A 20,595-nucleotide genomic window follows, 5' to 3' on the forward strand; every position below is an offset into this window, starting at 1 on the left:
TATTTTGAGGCTGATTTGCTTTGCAATGGTTTTTCTTTGGGATCAACTGTAAAATTATAGGAAAGATTTCTTTCCTGTGGTCCGGTTCAACTTTAGCCTTGCTATTCAGGAGGCTGAAAGTCTCCTGAAGGGCTGAAACACAGCAAGCAGCTCTGAAACCACACTGAGATGTCATGCCCTGTCATACACCATGTGAATTGAACTATCACTTCCTTATTTGGCTTTGATCTCAATGTGTAACATAAAAAGTGGACTTGTGTTGGTGGAACTGTTACATATAAGTGCAATACAAAGAAATTAACACCAAGAAGTCTCTTACATGGCTGGTCTGCTGTGATATCCTGTTCCCTTTGTGTTTGTGTCCCATCATTTCCCCCCCCCTCCCACCACCACCCCCAGCTGCTTACCATGAGTTTGCAAGCTCAGCATCAGGCCTGTTCTGTGAAAATCTTGTTTTCTCCAAAGGACGTGCGCGGTGAGAAATCACTGATGCGAACCACAACTGAAAATCTCCGAGCTCTGCTCTGGAGGCAACAGCCTTGCTGAGGTGGTGTTTTTGGGAATGGGGTAGACAAATGGGCTGGTAGCTTTAACACCAGTTTGTAGGATGGTGTTAGAGCCTGCTAGTGATAGGTCCAGCCTTATCACCAAGGCACAGGCCATTCTTCCTGTGATGCAGGGATGCAGGGAAATGATCCTGCTGCATCAAGACACATCCCCAAAAATCTGTGGTCAGGATTCCACGCCCTAGATGTTGGTTAGTCTGGCCATTCTTCTGCATGCGAGCGTTGGGTGTTTGTCGTTACATTTCTGGAAGTTTTGTCTCCACAGCTTCCACCTTAACCAAGCAGGTGCAGTTCAGCCCCTGGCAGCTGTTGGGATCTGGAGGTTGCGTGAGTTTCAGGACTGCTCAGAGACACACACACTCCTCACCTTGGGCAGTTGAGCAGTTGAGATGAAAACTGGGTGCAGTTTCCTGAAAACAACTTTTCATATTTCAACATGAAGTGGTAACTGGAGCTTTCAACCTTAGTACGGTGCAAAGCCATTGCTTCCAGTAAGAAGTAATTGTTTCATATTTGGTGGAAAAATTGCATTAAGAAAGATCTCAGATGATTCATTTCCTATGCAGCATAGGTGTAATTCTCTTGGTTTGAGGCCAGAAATGTGGCTTAGGCTTTGGTTTGTGTCTTGCACAACCGTTGTCATGTCCTTCCTCTTTTAGTGCAAAGAAAATATGAAGTACTGCAGCAGAGCAGGAAAACAAGATAAGCTGCACGTTTTGCCACTGGCTGCTATACTGAGTGCTAGTCTGGTGGGGTATGGAGCTGATCCCATGGCATTACAGTAGTCCTATAAGCCTAAAATGGAGTGATGTCCAACAGGTTGTCCACTTATCTTGCTGTCAGAATTATGTTAACGTTGGTGTCTCTGAGATTGTTGGACCAGAGGGCAAGCCAGGCCACATAAGATATCAGGATGAAAATCAGAGGTAATTAGTACATTAAGATTATAATCCTGCTTCAATAAAAATGACCTGCTGTGCAAGTGTAGGGAGAAACCACCATTTTTCATTGCTGCATTTCAGTACTTTCTTGATTTGGTTCGGGCCATTGTGTTTCATTTAAAAGCAGTTGAAAATATTCTGTTCAGCCAGGCTGGAGATGAGAGTATTAAATGCCTCATTGGGGTGGCATTGATGTGCAGTGCCACTAACATGGGAGCACTGAGTGTGCCTGAAAGCTGATGTATTCCTTTCTGTGGGTGTTAGAAATGGCTTTGTGGGATGTTCTGCAGCAACAACTGGGAGGTACTCATGGCACTTGCATTGCTTCTTCCTGCACATTCATCCTGAGAAGGAAAGCCATCACTCAGTTTGGGTCCCACTTTCAAACAAGAATTTGCCACTGAAAGTTGGCCACTCACATTTTAACTTTTTGGAGCTAAATAAAAGTTGTGTGGTTTCATCTATAAGTGCTTACAGTTCATGGCTTTCTGGACTCTTGGATACTTCTTCCCTACTTGAATAGGGAATCATGAGAATGGGAAATCGATAGAAATAGGATGGTTTCATTGGGCCTTGAAAGAAACTTCAACAGAGTAACAGACCAGCCTTCAGCCCTCAGTGTCAAATACCTAATGGGGAAGGATTGTGTATGATCAGAATGTCACTTAATTTGGCAATTGTGATGTGCCTCTTATTGAATTACAAACCAAATTAAGACGTATAAAAGCGATTTTCTCTTAATATTCATCTACATTAAAAACAAACAATTGGACTGTAGCTGAACTAATAATTTCAATTTAAGATCTAGAGAAGAATTTCCCTCAGTCAAAACTATAATAAGCTGAAAGACAAGGTGATAACTTAGAGAACAGAAATGGGTATATTAGTACTTTTTGGTCCTTTTTTATATACGATTGCTGTTTTATGAGAAGATAATTTGTGGCTTTTGTGTTGAATTAGAATGATCAGGATGAGTTCTTTAAACTATGTTTTCATTTGCTTTAGAAGAATCTTTAAATTTTACTTTAAATACAAGCTGCTTGTCACTCAACTAATAGTCCTGATGAATAAGTAGCTATTATTTCAGATCTCTGAAATTATTTATTTCTGCCTTCTGTTGATTTTACAATGTATTCAATTTTCAAGGCACTATTTTTATATATCTTTTTGTGTACTTTTACTTCAGTCTTATGAACAGCTATGAGTAAACCAGAATTTTAAGGTCATGTTTTCATTAAGAGTGCCATTCCTGGTCTTGTTCCTCTGTATGGGACTGCCTGCTTTTCATAGGGAGGTAACACTTTGGGAAGACTTGAGAGGACTTTCAAAACTTTTCCTTTTAAGGATATGCTTTGTTGTCTTTTACATGCAAATAGTTTAATTCCCAGCTATTTCTTTATTTTCTTATTCTTTCCTGAAACCTCTTCTTAAATGTTTTATACTGTCAAAGTTAACTACTGAAGCCGAGGGTAGTATGGTACAAATTAATGGTATCTGTGTGTAGACCATTGGTGTAAATATTTCTTCATGGATATTGGAAATCCCTCTCCCTTCCAGGAGTTTGAACTGCAAATTTATTTCTGTTGAGAAATGAGGCAGTGGGTATGAAATGAATTGTCAGTAGGAGTTTGAAGGCAGGAACTCTGAAGCTCTCGCATCTTTTTGCTACTTTGGGTGTTTCTTTGCTTGTGAGCTGAGCAGCAGAACTGAGCCCCTTCCTCACTGAGAGCCTCTCTGCACCTCTCCCTATTTTCCAGTCTTCCTGAATGTTTGCTGTGCCCTCAGCTGGGTGCAGCCCTCTGGCAGACACTCAGGCTCTCCACATACCAGGATTTGTTCATTTGAGTGTGTTCTAAATGCTCAGCCTGTATCCCTTCATTCAGTGGAGACACTTCCTTAGTGTATGAATATTTCTCTGCATTCACCCCAAGGTGTCTTTTTTCCTTTGCTTCCTCTCCTGTATTCCTTCCTCATCAAGCTCCAGTTTAATTTACCCTTTCATGTAATATATTTGCTTTCTTCTCTGCAGCTCCTGATCTCTAGAACTGCATTCTAGGGTTCATGCCTCCAGAACCTCAGCTTTTAAATTGAATTTTTAAGTGACTGCTTAATTTAGAACATGTGGAAGAAAGCCTGTGCAACGTGTGTGGGGATTGGTAAAGAACCTATGCTATGGATTCCTTGCTGCAGTCAAAATTTATCTGTGCTTGCTGGAAAGGCTTGCATCCACTCCCCAGTAATATCAGCATTGTGGTAAAATACAGACAAGCTGCCATTTTATCTGCCCCTAGCAATTGTAATATCTTCTAGAGACTACGCCAGGCTTAGTCATGGTCCCTTGCTTAACTTGCCCATCTTACTCCTAGTTCTGAGACACCCACAGCTGAGCCCTAAGACACATTTCTCTGCCTTGCTGCTTAATTCGCCATCAGCTATCACTTAATACAAACAACTTATTCCTTGCCATGCTTGGTCATTTCCAATCTTCTTGTTTTTCCACCCCAGTTGACCATAAATTGGAGTTTCTTTTCAGCTCCTCATCCCATTGTGTTTTGGAGTAAGTTTTTATCTTCTGTCCCCATCTCAGCAGGCTTTGTCCCAGGTTACTTTTGTTCTCATTCTGAGGTCAACTTTTGTCCTGTTGTATTTAAATCAGACTGCTGCTCCTCAAATACACCTTGAATGCCTGCTAGGGAAACAGGGGATGTTAATAGGTCTCAGGACCTCCAAGGAGATGAGATGTGCACAGCCTGGGAGGCCCAAGAGCTGTGACGGGAATTTGAAGTGGAATTTGGCACTTCACACTTGTAATGAAAATGTTCTGACTCCACTTTTCCAAATGACTTTGAATTTTGGGGTAGTAGAATATGCTCAATTCAGACATTCCAGCAAGTTTAATGTGCTTGCTGAAGGCTAATGGGTGCAGCAATATTTCAGACAAAAGATTTTCAGAAGGTAGCACTGGTAATGTAATTTTTCTTCGGTTTGTCTCTTGCAAACAGCACAACTAACTTCCATCCAGTAATAAAGCTGAGAGACACATCTAGCAGGACAAATTCTAGTGTGCATAGTTTGCCAAAGTTATTCTCCATGATTTTATCACCAGAAAGAATTAAAAAGTGTTTTACTGCTTCTTCCCTCAAAAATATAATTCTCAGAGAAACAAAGGCTTTGATTGGATATGATGCAGTCCTCAAAAACAGATGTCTGCCCCACCTGGGCTCTCTGCTCTACTATTTTGGCAAAACCCTGTGTTGGCTCTTACCTGATGCTTAGCCCTTACTTGTCTGTTAAAATGTAGCACTCTGAAATTTTTTCTTTATATCTAATTGCTGCCAGTTTCTTTCCCCAAGAACTGAAGTTGATTGCTGTGTGACATGACAGTGAAGCTGCTCAAATGTCAGTCTGATGCTCCGAGGGGCATGGGTGGGTGTCACACTGCTTCTCCTCAGCAGCTCTCCGTGCAGGCTCATTACCCACCCAGCAGAAAAATCATTTCTGTTTCGGAGTAGGACTGAGTTACTGCTGGTAGGAACCTCTTGAACCAGCTTTCTGTGGGGGCTGATGGGGACATATCCATCAGGTGCTGCCTGCACCAGGAGAGCAAGGATGGAAGGAGGATGCAGCAGAGGTGGTGTCAGTGGCCTGATAGACCCACATAACCATGAAGTCAAACCAGCCCATTAAAGGGAATGGGCCATAATTTCCCATTTGCACCTTTCCCACACCTTTTGTCAATTAATTAATAATACACTTGCTCTTTTTCTTCTCTTCTATAAGCATAACCTTCCTCCAACCTCCTCTTGAAAGTTAATCTATGAGACCGAGTATTGTAAAGTGAATTGCATCAGATCCTGTGTACTTGAAAATACTTCGCTTATCCTGGGAGTTTTAAAACTATTTTCCTCTAGAGACAAGCGTTCTTAGGAAAGACATTCTTGAGGGTTTGCCTCTGATGTGGATTGTGGTAGCTATCTAGGTTTCTTTTTTTTTTTTTTTTTTTTTTTTAAAAAAAGGTTTGACGCTAAAAGGACAAACCTACATAGGACTCAAGATGCCACCAGTTTTTAGTGGTCTGCACTGAACAGTGGGTCTGTAGTTGTATCTATATCAGAGATTGCTCATAGTATTGGAAGAGAAACTTGAGTTAAAGCAGTTGATGCCACAATTTTCACATCTGGAGTAAGGGGCTGGGTAGGTATCCGGTTTAGCTTAATGGGATGCTTGCTTTCCTGTTACTTTTGTGTCTCTTGCTGGAATGTATCAGTTTGTGGCTTACCTGTCTCATAGTTCCATGTATTTTGTGCTACTTTCATCATCTCCCTAAAGAATCTGACTTGCCATTTCTTGCACTCAGGTTTCATGTCACTAAGAAATTTTTAGTCCCTTTGCTTCCTATCTGTCCCTGTCCTTGGAGATGCTTTGTGCTGGTCTCCTTTGGCTTGTTACTTCTTAGCAAGTCCCTCTTACCGTGTCAGATGGTTGTGCATGTTTTGATTGATAAAGTAATGCAATAAGGACAAATAATACTAATTTGTATAAATAGTGCAAATAATTAATATAGTGCTGTAGCAAAAATAAGTGACACAAATCAAGATTTTTTTTTTAAAGGCTTGTGGATTCTGCTGGTCTCAGATCTTGAGATTTCTGAAGAGAAGCCAGATAATATCAGAAGGCACTATGAATAATTTTGGAAATGGGAGAGAAACTGTGAGTCACCAAGGATCTCTAGTGCAAACAAAACAGCACTAGGAAATCTTAAGTCTGTAATTCATGAAAAAAGAAATTGATAGAATACACCACTTCAGTCCTGCATCTTATCAGTTGCGAAGTTTGTAAAACAGGAAGGGGAAGCGAGGACTTGCTGAGTGACGTGTAACATCTGGCCTGAAATTAAACATTCCTCAGGGTTTCCTAAAATTGCCTGTCAGTAATCAGGATCTTTTAAACTCTGCTAAAATATTTTGCTCTATATATCTCTCAGGTTTCCTGGAGCTCTCTCTGTCATGTGGTATTTTTTTCACTAGCCCTGCAGTTTGTGTAGGTGCACCATGTTGGTGAGCCTGACAAGGACGCAGCCCCAGCGCATGCAGGCAGGATTTTGCTCTCTATGCAGCCAAAGGATGCTGTCTGTGTTCTTTCAGATTATTTGAAGTTCACGGGAAAAACTTATATAAGTCTTTAACCACAAAAGTAGAGGGAAAATACTGTTGTTTGTGTCTTGCAAACAAGTTGAGACAAAAAGTTTTGATGTATAATCCAAACCTAAGTTTCTCTTTTGATGGAGAGAGCTGCAAATCTCTGGATTTTATGTTTTAAGCATTGCCCCTCCTTCTCACATCTGGTTTTGAGATTCTCTTTTATCTTTAATTGTATCCCTTTGGCCTAGTCTTCCCACGCCCTGAATTGTTCCCTTTTCACCCCTCCCTCCTTTGCTCTTACAGTTCTCAGGGTGGAAAAACACTTGCATAAAAAAGTGTGAAATGTATTTCTCTTTGTGGAATAGGTGTAATCTTAATTTAATCCAATTACGTTGGCTAGATGCTTTTGTTAACACTTGTCCTTTTAGAAATCTGTGTCCTTGGATTACGATTACGGAGCTGAAAGGAGCAGAGGTGTTTCATGCTATTGGAGGCTGCCACCAGTGGTCTGCTGGGAGTATGGTGCATGTGTTGGTTAGAAGGATGCAGTTCAGTTTTGCCCTGTTGCCAGTGAATTTTATGCCCCTTCACACAATATGCAGAGAAGAGTGGCTTGAGTGCTCAGCACGTGCTGTTACACCATGGGCTTGTATGAGTTTCATGTGCTTTAACTTGCCTTTTAATAAGCCTGAGGTTTGCAAGCAGAGTCCAACAGAAAGATGTTATTTAGCTATCCATAAATAAATGCATATAAATTACTTTATTTAGAGCCTTCTGTTGGTCGCAGAACCAAAGTAAAGTGCATAAGACAAATCCACAATACAGAAATACCTGTTACAACTCCATAGCAGAATGTATTGTTTTGTCTTGGTTCACTGAAGAGCAAGACATTATCCAGCCCTGTGGGGTGAATCTTAAAAAACAAGTAAATAATCTACTCTGAATTATGCTACCTAACTGAATAAACAACATTCTTCAGAAACAGTTATTTGTCTAAACTTGATTAGACATAAAACTTCTTTTTCTTCTTTTTCCTGTGTCTTCCTGGTAATGTGCTTTCTATTGTTAGGATAACAAGTATCCCCAGATTTAATTTCAGTAACCTGAGTGGCAGGGAAGGGTATAGAATTGTTTCCAAAGATAGTATATTGTGTTTCTGTCTAGGAACAGAATTCATATTGGTGGTAGTTTTCATTGTAGTTTGTCTGTGTGTTGCAAAGTTTAATGGTTTCATTCACTATTTTCATTATTCAAGATGTGTTTCCTTTGAGCTGAATGCAACATTTAGCTGATTTTCAGGCATCATCTAATACTGCTTTTTCTATACCTTACTTTAATTTAGGCAGCACATGTGCTAGTTAATGTGAAATAAATGTAGTGGTTGTGCTTTCAATGAGGACAAGTTTTTGAGAGGCAGAGGGGAAGATTTGTCCAATGCTGCTCTTGGTGTCGTGTCCTGTATTTGACTGATGGCAATTTCATAGTAGTGGAAATTATTGGTCCCCTCAAAGCCATCCTCTCAGATAGTGAAGGGAAAAATATAACTTGCACTAGCATTACTTTTGCAGAAACTTAGATGGATATAAGGAACTTTTCAAAGGAAATGCAGGTTTGTGGATTCATACATGTGGGTGCTTTAGAGTCTGTCTTTGTTTTTTTTAAATGAAATGTTCTCAACTCAAGTAAGGGCTGAAATCTTTCATACCTATTCAAGAAAGTCCAGACTAGACTGAAATACACCATGCAATTGTCATTCACCTTTTCAAATCTAAAAAAATTGCTGAATTTTGAAATAAAAACCTCATCAGCCCAGCTTTTGAGTGATATATTTAAGTCTTCCTTAGGATTCCAGTAAATATTTGGATTCCATTGTGATGCATATGGGCTATGAACCTGTACTGATACCTTGCTGTGAAAAGTTCATTACTCTTCACCTTTCCTATAGTACCAATACTGTGTTTGGTAAAGTGAAATATATTTTTTAACTATCCACCAATTAAATAAAATACTTTTTTTTCTTTTTAACAGGCAAAACGAAGGCTGGAGCTAGGAGGAAGTGGCCACCAATATCTTGCGGAAGGACTAAAGACTCCAAAGGGGAAAGGAAGAGCTGCAACAAGAAGTCCAGATAGTCCAAAAAGTAAGGGAACTCATAACATTCTGGCATCAATCTGCATTACCTAGCTTAAAGTGTGTTTATTGCTGTCCTCACCTAGATGTGTGCAACAAACTCAACCAACCCCCCAGATGGGCAGTGCCCAGCACGTTTGCAGCATGCAGGGGTTGCTGCAGAGGTGCTAAGAGGCTTCAGAGGCTCCTGGCTGCCAGGTGTGTCCCTCTGCCTGCTGGGAATCCTGCATTCTCTCTGCCCTTCAGCCAAGGATGTGATGCGGGGGTGCTCAGAGAGGTGGATGCTGAGGAATGAAGGTGGGGTGATGGAATGGAATGCACAGTGATTAGGCAAGGCTCATCAGGCCAGCCTTCTCCTTGGCTGCTGGAGTTGCTGCAGCGGGCTGCCAGGGCTTCCTTTCCCTGGGCAGGGATTGGCAAAGCATGTTAGCTGTGCCTCAGCAGCGCTGCACAATAAATGCTCTTTGTGGCATCCGAGCTACCTTCTGTCCCTGCAGTGGGACTCTGGACACTGCCACTGCCTAGTTGCTCTAAGTACTAATTTTTGCACATCTGCATTGCCTTGGGCAGTGGGCTTCTTGCAGCAGAAACTGGGGGCTGTAGCCCTGCTGTTCTGTTTGGGGGGGTTTGAGCAGGAGAGTTAGGCTAGCAGAGGGAGCCAGATGGGGAAAGGAGAGGACTGGGGCAGCAGTGGTAGTGGATATCAGAGCAAGAGATGCCAAAGGGTCCTTCCTCACCAGTCTGCTGGTTTCTACTGAGGCAGATAGGAAAAGTGAAATTAGTTGAGGATACAAACTTAAAACAGAGGAGTTAAACAACCACAGTTGATTTAATTAAACAAAACTTCATTAGCTATATGAAGCCTATTTTAAACTGAAGTGGATTCTTGTAGAAATTCAGTACTGTTTGGTGCATAAGATACTGCTGCAGCATTGATAAACATGTACAAAGAATTTGGTATGTGATGAGGAGCACAAGCGGTTTTAGGTAGGACTCCAGTCACTTCTTGCCGTTATCAGTCTGATCCTCTTACCCATTTCTAAGCCCCAAACAAAACCCAGACAAACCAACCACCCTTGCTCTAAATCCACAAGGTCATGTAAGTGATGTAAATGAGATTTAGATGAGATGTTGGGGAGCAATTCTTTCCTCACAGGGTGGTGAGGCACTGGAACAGGTTTCCCAGAGAAACTGTGGATGCCTTATCCCTGGAAATGTTTCAAGGCCGGGTTGGATGGGGTTCTGAGCAATCTGGTTTAGTGGGAGGTGTCCCTATCCATGGCAGGGAGGGTGGAACTAGATGATCTCTAAGTTCCACTTCCAACCCAAGCCTTTATATGAATATTCTTCCATTTTGTAGAGCAGACAAACCCTGAATCTACCCAAATAAATACAGCTAGCTGATTCTCTTTGCAAAGATGCAACATCTTGGTTTTCGTTGAAATGCCGTTGTATTCTTCAAAATATTTCAGGGTAATCTAAAAGTTCAGTCTTCAGTGGGATTTTCAGTTTTGACTGACTTCTGCAGTTTAATGTATGACATGACCCTTGAAAACATGTAAAAGACCACCAAATAAGCCCAAGTTCTACCCTGCTTAATACTGGAAGCAAATGAATGGTTTGAGATGTACCAACCCAGCAGACTTGTAATAATGGCTGGCTCATTTCCCTTGACAGAAAGGCCTCAAACATTTAGAATTAGGAATCATTCTGATCCAAGTATTAAACTCTTAAAAGCCCATCTGTGAAGTATACAGATGCTGCATTTATGCACGGAAACCATGAACTGGTCCAAGCCATTTGCTGATTTCTAATTTAGAAGACATGGATACTCTCACCCAGTTTAAACATTGCTTGGTTATGGAGCGATGATGATTATAAATTGTATTTTACATCAATCTCATCTAATTCACTTGAATTTTCTCAAGCTGTGGAGTCTGACACTGATGGAATCTGTCATTGTGTTCACCCACTGAAGTACACCTAAGTCCTGCTTAATTGCATATGAAACACTTATCTCACATGAGGGGAAAATCAAACCCTGATGAAAGCTGGCTATCAGACTGATGAAGGAGGGTCACAGGGGATTTTTTAGGTTTGCTGCCAGGATAAATAGATACTAAAAATACTATTATGAATTCACACAGTAAAAGCCTAAGCAGAATATTTCCATATGTATCTATCAGACTACTGGAAATACTTGCATTTTAAAAAACGTATATATTTGCTCATGTACCTGTGACTTTTGGAAAAGTACATCTTGAAATACAAATACAGAGTGGTAAGCTGCGTCTTAATGCAAGGTATGAGAAATTTCTTCAGTAAAAATGAAAGAAGTAACTGTAATATGTATAATTTCATTTTTGGTTGCTGCTTTTGAAACCAAAATGAGAAAAAATTGATTTAACTTTCTTTTTCCTTCCAAGCTCCAAAATCTCCTTCAGAAAAGACTCGGTATGATACATCCCTTGGCCTTCTTACAAAGAAGTTCATTCAGTTGCTGAGCCAATCTCCTGATGGGGTCCTAGATTTGAACAGAGCAGCAGAAGTCCTCAAGGTGCAAAAAAGGAGGATTTACGATATCACCAATGTACTGGAAGGCATCCATCTCATTAAGAAAAAATCCAAAAACAACATTCAGTGGATGTAAGTATTCATTATCCTTTTCCATCCCTGCTGGCTGATTTCACTATCACAGGGCAGCAGTGTTTTTCTTCTCCCATTTTTCGTTCTAAGAGTTTGCTCTAAGCAATCATCCAAAATGCCTTCCAACAGGATAAAGTCCTATTTTTCTGTTAAGAAAAGTTTATAAAAAGCATTTGTCAGGGAAATTAGAAACCAGCATTTTGTTTGACAACTGGATTGATTAATTTACTTCTTCACATGGAGTAATTTTTAGGTATGTGTGTCTACCTACTGCCTTCCTTGGGTTTTTTTAAGCTGTGGTTAGAAACAAGATTTTGGAAGTAGTTTGAAATATTCAACTGTTACATCTTGGTGGCAGTTCCAAAATGAGTTGTCATGATAAATAGATGCTTTTTCGGGAGAGTGTAGTTTATGTTGACTTGTTAGGGGCGAGTTTACAGAGAAAGGATGAAGAACTTGATCAGCAGTGTAAAACCCCGTCTCTCCCCTTTACCATGGTGTAGGGTCAGATTTTACAGAAGTCTTCCTTCTCTGTGTCTGCAGGGGCTGCAGTCTGTCAGAGGATGGTGGGATGCTGGCGCAGCGCCAGGGCCTCACAAAGGAGGTGACCGAACTGACTCAGGAAGAGAAGAAACTGGATGAGCTAATCCAAAGCTGCACCCTGGACCTCAAGCTGCTAACGGAGGACTCAGAGAATCAGAGATATCCTTTTTCCCAAAACCTCCAAAGTTGCCGAGCCTCCTTGCTGTGCCCTGTAATAGTAGGATACTTCCTCTGTGTGATGTCATAGGAAGAAAGCATCAGAAGCTGCTAGAAGTTGAAAAGGTTTTAATGTGGTTTGATATTAAAGCTGCTTAAGCAGCTTGAACCTGTAATGCTTCTGGAATGCCATTCCAGAAAAGGTGATACATGAAGGAGACGTAACGTTTATGTTCACATACAGTAGGACCCAAGAACCTTTACTGATTGAGTGACGATATCCAATAGCCCTGCATTTTTTTCAAGCCTAGAGCAAACCACAGTTTTATGTGTTCAGAAATTATAAAGGCATGAAGAGAAAGTCGGATAAGGTAACAGACTTGTTTAGTCATTACTTTTTAAAATTTTATTTCACTTTAAGCTGATATGTATTTAAATTAAAGGCACAGAGAGGACAATAAAGTTGCTATTTGGTTTAGTCTGAAACTTGCAACAAAGTTTCAGATTCCTCTGGTTACAGGATCTAAAATAAAATATAGATAAAACTTTTATGAGTGCTCAGAATACCTTAGGCTGAATTATTTAATGTAATAGCAATACTAAATTGCGTAAGGTTCATATGACTTATTTTGGCTGTTAATGCACTTCATAATTAACCAGTGGTCATTTTCCTTGGATTTTCCACCTATTAGCAATAAAAGAAAGCATTTTATCAAATGCTGATGTAAAAACTTACTATTATATATAATAAGTAGCGTTTAAATAGGATCTAATAAAGTGGTTTTGTTCTCTGTTCTGAAGGACAGGAAATAACTATGGGAGTACCAGTAAAAAGTACTTGAACTATGTGAACATTGGCTTTTGACTGGATTTCATAGACATTTTGGTGTAACCAAAATTCACGAAGTGGCATGGGGACTAGGATTAGCACTGCCTTTATCTAAGAGCATAATATGTGAAGAGACATAAGCAAAACAAAACTGAACATGACAGTTCTGAATTTTTGTAGCACTGAATCCTGTGGAGTTGAACTCTGCCTTTGTAAACCTTACTTAACGAGTGGTAAAAGCCTTGATAAAAGCCATTTGGGTGAAAGATGATGGCCTGTCACTTTGCCTTTTGCCTTGTTTGATCCCAGATAGATGCAGTATGTGTTGGAGCTTGGGCAGTCTGTCTTGCTGTACGGCCCAGTAACAGGGCACATTTACACCACCAAAAAGTATAATAAGTCAGGCTTTTTATTTCTCTGGCGCAAACGTTATGCTGGGTAACAGATGACAAAACTAAAGAGCTGGAACTGTATGCATGTGATTATGGCCATTTCACAGTTCATTTCACAGCCAAAAGCACTTTGACATCTCAGTTACATAGATCAGTATGGGAGGCTTCACCATGTAGTAACCCCCAAAGCACTGTCATTTTGACAAATAAATGTTGAACAGTAAAATATTAGTATTTATTCTGTGCTTACGCAGAAATTGACATTCTGCACTCTAGAGGTTTAAAGTAGCTGCTTAAATAGGCTTTAGAATAATTTTATATACTATAAACACATGAATGATGCATACATGTTTATATATTTATACATATTTCATATAGATTCTATGCATTATATATTTATATTTGCAAAGCCCCTCAAATTTAAACTGTAATTAGGATTTTTGTCAGCCTGGAGAAGAGAAGGCTCCAGGGAGACCCTATAGCACCTTCCAGTACCTAAAGAGGGCCTGTGGGAGAGCTGGAGAAGGAATTTTTGTAAGGTCATGTCATGACAGAACAAGGGGAAATGGTTTAAACTGATAGAAGGTCGGTTTAGATGAAGTATTAGACAAGAAGTTCTTTACTGTGAGGGTGGTGGGACACTGGGACAAGTTGCCCAGAGAAGCTGTGGATGCCCCATCCCTGGAATTGCTCCAGGCCAGTTTGGATGGGGGTCTGGACAACATAGTCTAGGGAAAGGTGTCCCTGCCCATGTCAGAGGGGTTGGAGCTAAATGATCTTTTAAGGTCCTTTCCAGCCCAAACCATTCTATGATTCAATGATGCTGTGTATGCATTTACATAGCATGCATCTATAAATTCCTATACACTTTTTCAGTGATTTTCAGCTCTCTGCATTTTGATAGCAAGTGCATAAAAAATTTTGCTTCATGAAGTCTGTGAGTAGTTTCAGGTTGTTGAACCTTAGCTTATGTAGTTTCTCGTATATAGAGGAGGAGAGAAGCACTCAGCACAGAGAATCCCTTTTGTTCACAGTGGCCCCAGCTGTTACATCAAAGGCAAGTTCTCACAGGGCTTTGTGGCAATCACAGTGTAGAGAACAAAATCTTGGGCTAAGACCTATGTTGAAAATGGAAAAATAATTCAAGGGCTTCTGCCTTTTCTAATAGCCTGAGTGTATTGTAACCTGGGTTGGAAAATTCCTTAACAGTGATTACATTAGCTTACGTCACGTATCAAGATATTCGAAAAATTAGTGGCCTTAAAGACCAAACTGTTATAGTTGTGAAAGCTCCTCCAGAAACAAGACTTGAAGTGCCTGACCCAGTGGAGGTAAGGAGACTCTGGCATTTCCTGCCAGGTTATGTATAATTTTTCTACAGAAGCAGCATCTCCTGAGTCTTACTGTGATGTGTGCCTATATTCTTACAAATTTTAGGAATGTTTCTGTAGAAAAGGAAGGGGAAACTTTAGAAATAAATTCACACAGAACAATTGTTATTTGTTCCTTTTTAATCACTTTCAGATTTCTTCAGAAATCTGAAATCCACACTGTTTACAGATATTTTCTTCTGCTATGTTTTATGTAAAGAGAAACTCTTGACAATTGAAATTTCCTTGGTTTGTAACAATGTAAAATCTTTCACAAGAAATTCAGCTTTCTTACTTTTGTTAAAAAGTTAGTGGATAACTCAACACTTTAAGCATCTTGACAATGCATATAACTGATACCCTAATTTATTGAAACAAGTTTTCATGTAGGAATTTCTTTTCTGAAGTATTACAGATATTGTAGAGATTTGTGTTTTACTCCTAGAACACATTCTTGCCCTTCCTTCTTTCATCATCATCCTCTTCGTTTCATTGGCACTTAAGTCAATTCTTACTTGGGAAGACAGACCCAACTATGTTGGGCAAATGGGAATTGGCAGGAATGGCTTGTTTAGAGATTAAAAATATATCCCTAATTTCTCACTCAAGGAGCAACTAGAGATAAGGCTAACCCCACAAACACTGTCTTGTTCATAGCTGTGCATTAATCTTTCATCCCTACACCAGGCCAAATGAGCTCAGCCATACCTGGTGCCCTATGGGCAGAATCAGACTCTGGATTCCCTATCACTTTTTCTTAATAGTATTCTGCACTTGCTTAGACCCATTATGGTTTCCATCCTTTTTTTCTATTGTTTGCCTTTGTCCTTACTTTCCTCTTTGAACCTTGTTGAAGGTTTTGGCAGGAAGAATAAATAATTTTGCTGCAATGAGAATAGGGTATCTTTTATCAGTATTCATAAATATACAGTTATTGTTTGCTTTTCTGTTTCTTTCACCTGGGCCTTTCAAAACCTTTCAAAATTGTGTTTTGATTTTTAATTCAGTGAAATCAGGCAGGCAGAGCGAGATGCACACAATCATTAAAATTAGTGCTGAGACCACCCTTATCCTCTGTACCCACCTTATTTAATTTTCAGCTCCAGGCACTATGGTCCTATTTCTTTCTGTCACATGCTATTACAGTTCAGTGTTCTTTTTTTTGTATACCTCAGTCACTTAGTAGTACCTTCCTTCTTCAACTCCTGCTCTTCCTATCTCCTTTTTCTCCAGTTATCTGTAGCATTGCCCTAAGAACTCTTAACTGTTTTCCCTGGCAAATCCCATTCAGTTGCTGTTCTCGGTATTTGTAAGTGCTGTCTATTATGTTACATAACTGTCAGAACCCAAATAATAAGAGGAACATTTTGTCAAAGGGCACAAAAGAAAGTATTTTAAACAAGTCTGAAAAGAGGTACCTAATGCCTATATTTATGCTTTTTAGAAACTATTGATGGAATACAGCAGCAGCAGGCGTATTTATAACCAGACTAATTTATGATTTTTTATCATAACACAAAGAGCAGTTTTGCAGGTTTTCTGTGCCTGGGTTGTGTTGGTTTATTGCATCAGTGTGTGAAAATTTAGAAAAATGTAGCTTCTTGCAACAAATTAGCAGTTCCCATTCAGAACCACCACCAAAATGACTGCCTTGAGGGGATAGAAGGACTTAAGTAGTTTGGGTAAAGAAAATGGCATCTGGTTTGGCTTTTTTTGTTACTTGGAAATGTTGCCTGATAAATAGGTGAACTTACATATAGGTATCTGAGTTCAGTTGAGTAGATGCTGAAGGCTCTTGGGAAAGTGGGAAAGATGTTTTGGTATCATTCTAAAGCAGAAACATTCCTACAGATACATCCAATATTATTGTTATGAATAATAATAAAACCTGTGACTTGCATCCCACAGTTCCATTCCATCAGAATGCTCCAGGCTATTGTGGTTATAAGGAAATGATCGGAATTTAATCCTTTATGCCTCCCTTATAATACGACACACAAAAATGGTGGGATTTTGAGATTTGTGCACTACAGTGGGTCCAGTCTGCAAGATACATCAGCCAAACCTTTCACATCTTGGGAAAAAACAAAAAAGGCTTGGTATTCTTTTCAGATTCTTTTGATTAGTAAAACTATACTCAAAACACTCACAACCCAATAAGAATTTACTCAGTATCATCAATATTCTGTTGTGTTCATTGGTGTAACACCATTTTGATGTTTGTTTTGTTAGCAGAGTGCATTGATACATTTATCTAGTACTCAAGGACCTATTGAAGTTTATCTGTGCCCAGAGGAAAATGATGCCCTCAGTCCAATGAAAACCTATAGTCAGGACCACAATGGAAATATTTCCAAAACCATTTCCAAAGGTAAAATTATTTCTTTGCAATACTAATGGCCTTTCTTCAAGCTCACATTACAGGTTTCAGTTTGAAAATTGGATTTCCAGCTCTTTTTCTTTAGCTTTATTTTTTTAAGAAGTGAAAAGCTAAGGTAGCAATTTTTCACTATGTATTTCTGTTCGATATAGTCAGAAATAAGTTTTCATTTGCATCATTTGTTCAAAGTAAATTTCCTATTTGCATATCATATGTAACCAAAAGAAAAAACCAATTTTGTTCCTTTTAATTTTTCAAATAGGACAGTAGCAGTAAAGATCCATCTCTACACAAGAGGCAGAAATCTGTGTGTATGGGTATATGTGAAGCTACATTGCTTCACTGATGACATCTGGTACCTAGAAAATTCTCTGTTTTGACTATCAACTCCACTGAAAATTGAGCATCTCACTATGTTTGATTTATTTCCCCATGTAGTTGTTTAAATCTTGTAAGATAACTTTTTAATAGAAAAGTCAGAGATGATAGCAACATGATCATTTTTGAGAAGCCCTTTGTAACACATCAAACACAAGCTAGAAATTATATGGAGGCCATTTTTTTATTGTTGAAATAATGCTTTATGAAAGGCGCTTTATGCAGTGGTTACTTTGTTTGATCTGTGTCTGATATTTCTACTGAGATTAAATGTGACAACTTTTTGTTTTTTCTCCCTCCTGTCACAGAAGTGGCTTCTGCTAACTCAGGACAAGGTGACTGCTCAGTAAATATGGCAACAATCTCTCCATTGGCTTCTCCAGCCAACCTTCTACAGCAGACCGAGGACCAAATTCCCTCAAACTTTGAAGGACCATTTCTGAATTTGCTGCCTCCTCTGCTTCAGGAAGATTATTTGCTGAGCCTTGGGGATGAAGAAGGCATCAGTGACCTCTTTGATGCTTATGATTTAGAGAAACTTCCTTCACTGATGGATGAATTTATATACAGCTGATTGTCTTAATTGCTGTCCGTAACTAAAATATGTTTTTAATGGAATCAAAAAACCTGCCGTCATTCAGAGTTGTCCTCTACTTACCATAAAATAGCATTATTAAATAAATTAGGCTCCTGAACAGTGCTGATATTTTAATTGAATACTCCCTATAATACCATAAGAAACAACGGAAGGCTTTTACAGCAGAGCCTTGTCCTTGACCCCGAGCTCCAGTGCCTTGCGAGTCAGCAGGTGCAAGCAGGTGACTGTAGATATTTTGTCCTCACACTCCCACAGTCTCTGCTTACCGTGACAAGTGGGCTTACGGGGAAGGGCTTCATGAACTGGTTTAGTCCTAAATAACAATTTTGTAATAGTATTTCAGGTCGTGCCTTCTGCAGAGAATGCATGTCTTTTGAGTGTCACAACATGGATTGTACATGCAGTGAACGTAAAGATGAAGTAATGCGAAAGAGTGGAATGGGATTCTTGAACTACTTGTGGGAATGTTTAAATTGCTGTCATAATGCTCATTTTGAGCTATGTATATGTCTCATTATGAGGTCAAATACTTATGTCCTTAAAAGCTTTTAATGAAAAGAAAATACACTGTAAATGTAGTGTATATTGCAGATATTGAAAAGTATAAAGTTCTGCCACTTCTTGTAGTAATCGCAGATTTTTAAAAATGCTTGTGTGTGTGTGTGTGTGTGAAAGTAGTTTTTGTTGGTTGTTTTTTTTAAACTAGAACGAAGATGCACAGTTCAATTTTACTGCCCCCGGTGTGCATTAGAACTGGTACAAGAATTTTTGTGGTACTAAGTGGGGCTTCATGTTAAGTGCCTACTAGAGATGCACTGTGGGTTTTTCCCTCTATGGAAAACACTTATGCCAAGCTTTGTTTGTTCAATATATCATATTTATCTCAGTGGGTTAGCTTCCTCTGCTTACAGCTTTTTATAATTCTCTTCGCCAGCAAAATGGAACTAATTTTTTTCCAAAGTACATAACTGTAAGTACCACATCAACTGAATTGCATTTATTTTTTGAAGATCTTTGCTAGTATAGTATAGTACCAATATTTATTTTTTGAACGTCAGAGGAATTCTAAGAAGTCTTAATTTTTTTTTCTTGAGTGTAAAATATTTTGCCATGTTCTGGGCTAAATTAATGTAATGTTGATTAGATGATGCCCATATAATCTTTTTGTTTGCATTACTGTTGTGCTTATCTGACATACTCAGAAAATTAGTACTATTTGTACTGTAGTAGAATATTATGTATGCAGGTTTTCTGGTACCATTGAGTTGCTGCTATGAAAGCTCACACACGAAAAGGCAAGAAGTCACAGTACTAATAAGGAAACTGTATGACTGTGTGGGTTTTGGAATATAACAAATGTATAAAGGGCAACACATAAAGAACTGTTAAACAGTGTTAAGTGTGTGTTTATATGTACAAATGTTTGCATAGATCATTCAGCAGTTGTATTTAATTTGATATATGTTCTCAACTCACACTTTAGTTATCTAGCAGTTTTGTACAATAGAATTAATTTGTAAACACTGCCAGAATATTTTCTAGCTGGTTTGTAATTTTTTAAGAGTTTTTTTAGATGTGGATCTGTAAATAAAATTGTAGTATTTAAAGTTTTCGTCTTGTGGAAGAGAAAAGTAAAAGTTGTGTGAGCATGAAGATTTGTGAGACAAAGGGGCACTTTTGCGAGGGAAGAGAAAATGAAGACTAATGCAGACCATCTTTTTTTTTTGTACAAATTAAATACTTGTCCCAGTGTGTGTGGGCAAAATACTAATCTAATTTAGCTTTGCATTGTATGCTAGTTTAAAAAAAAAAACAAAACAAACCTCTGTAAAATACTGTAAAAAAAGAAAAAAAAACAACAAAAAAAGCTTTTATGGTGAGTTTTGTAAATAGATTTACTAAAGGGTGACATGTTCTCTAGCTGTGATCTTACCACTTCAAATGGATGTAATTTGAATAAATTTTGTATGGTAATGAATCAATAAAAAAGAAATTTTTTAAAGACTTTAGATTTGTATATAGCTGTTGAAATTTTTCTTACTCTTGGTGCCTGTCATACTGTTTCTTTTTGAAACCTGTTACTGTTTTCATTATTGGTTCAAACACTCATTTGATAGATAGTTTCATGTTTACAAGTTCGGTGATTTTTTTTAAGCCAGGGTGAAACAAGAATAAAACACATGTTAAGAGACACAGCAGGTGATCCAGAGGTTGGGATTATACAAATTTATTTATTCCCTCTCCTCTCATATGAATTAGGAACAGACTTCTTGCAAACTTCATAGAAATTGTGTTATTGTAGGATTAAATTACATGAAAGGAATTGTTGAGGATCTGCTTAACTGGCCTATTGATAATTCTCTAGAAGTTTCCTAATAGTAGCTTTGAAAAGAAGTGTTTTCTTGGGTCACTTCCAAGAGTCCCTTGTGCCAGATCTATATTTACGAACTTTTACTTTTCTGGTTTTGGTGCTGTGCCTATTTAGATACACAGCCATTCGTCAGCTGCAAAAAAAAGAAAAAATA

General features: G+C 38.8%; 1 protein-coding gene across 4 annotated transcripts in view; it reads left to right on the forward strand.

Moving 5' to 3' along the window:
- Positions 1-20,079, forward strand: part of E2F3 (E2F transcription factor 3) — a 42,071-nt gene extending 21,992 nt beyond the window's left edge. For 2 of the 4 annotated variants that reach the window (XM_030265568.4, XM_072924177.1), the window contains exons 2-7: positions 8,677-8,788; positions 11,205-11,424; positions 11,968-12,126; positions 14,561-14,675; positions 16,950-17,085; positions 17,781-20,079. In XM_030265568.4, coding sequence (XP_030121428.1) covers positions 8,677-8,788; positions 11,205-11,424; positions 11,968-12,126; positions 14,561-14,675; positions 16,950-17,085; positions 17,781-18,046 — 1,008 coding nt within the window. In that variant the 3' untranslated portion in view covers positions 18,047-20,079. Of the gene's footprint in view, positions 1-8,676; positions 8,789-11,204; positions 11,425-11,967; positions 12,127-14,560; positions 14,676-16,946; positions 17,086-17,780 lie in introns of all 4 variants that reach the window. The other 2 variants (XM_030265567.4, XM_072924176.1) reach the window with 1 other exon arrangement.
- Positions 20,080-20,595: the final 516 nt, after the last annotated feature.

The sequence above is a fragment of the Taeniopygia guttata genome, chromosome 2, assembly GCF_048771995.1.
Source record: "Taeniopygia guttata chromosome 2, bTaeGut7.mat, whole genome shotgun sequence".
Lineage (NCBI taxonomy): Eukaryota > Metazoa > Chordata > Aves > Passeriformes > Estrildidae > Taeniopygia > Taeniopygia guttata.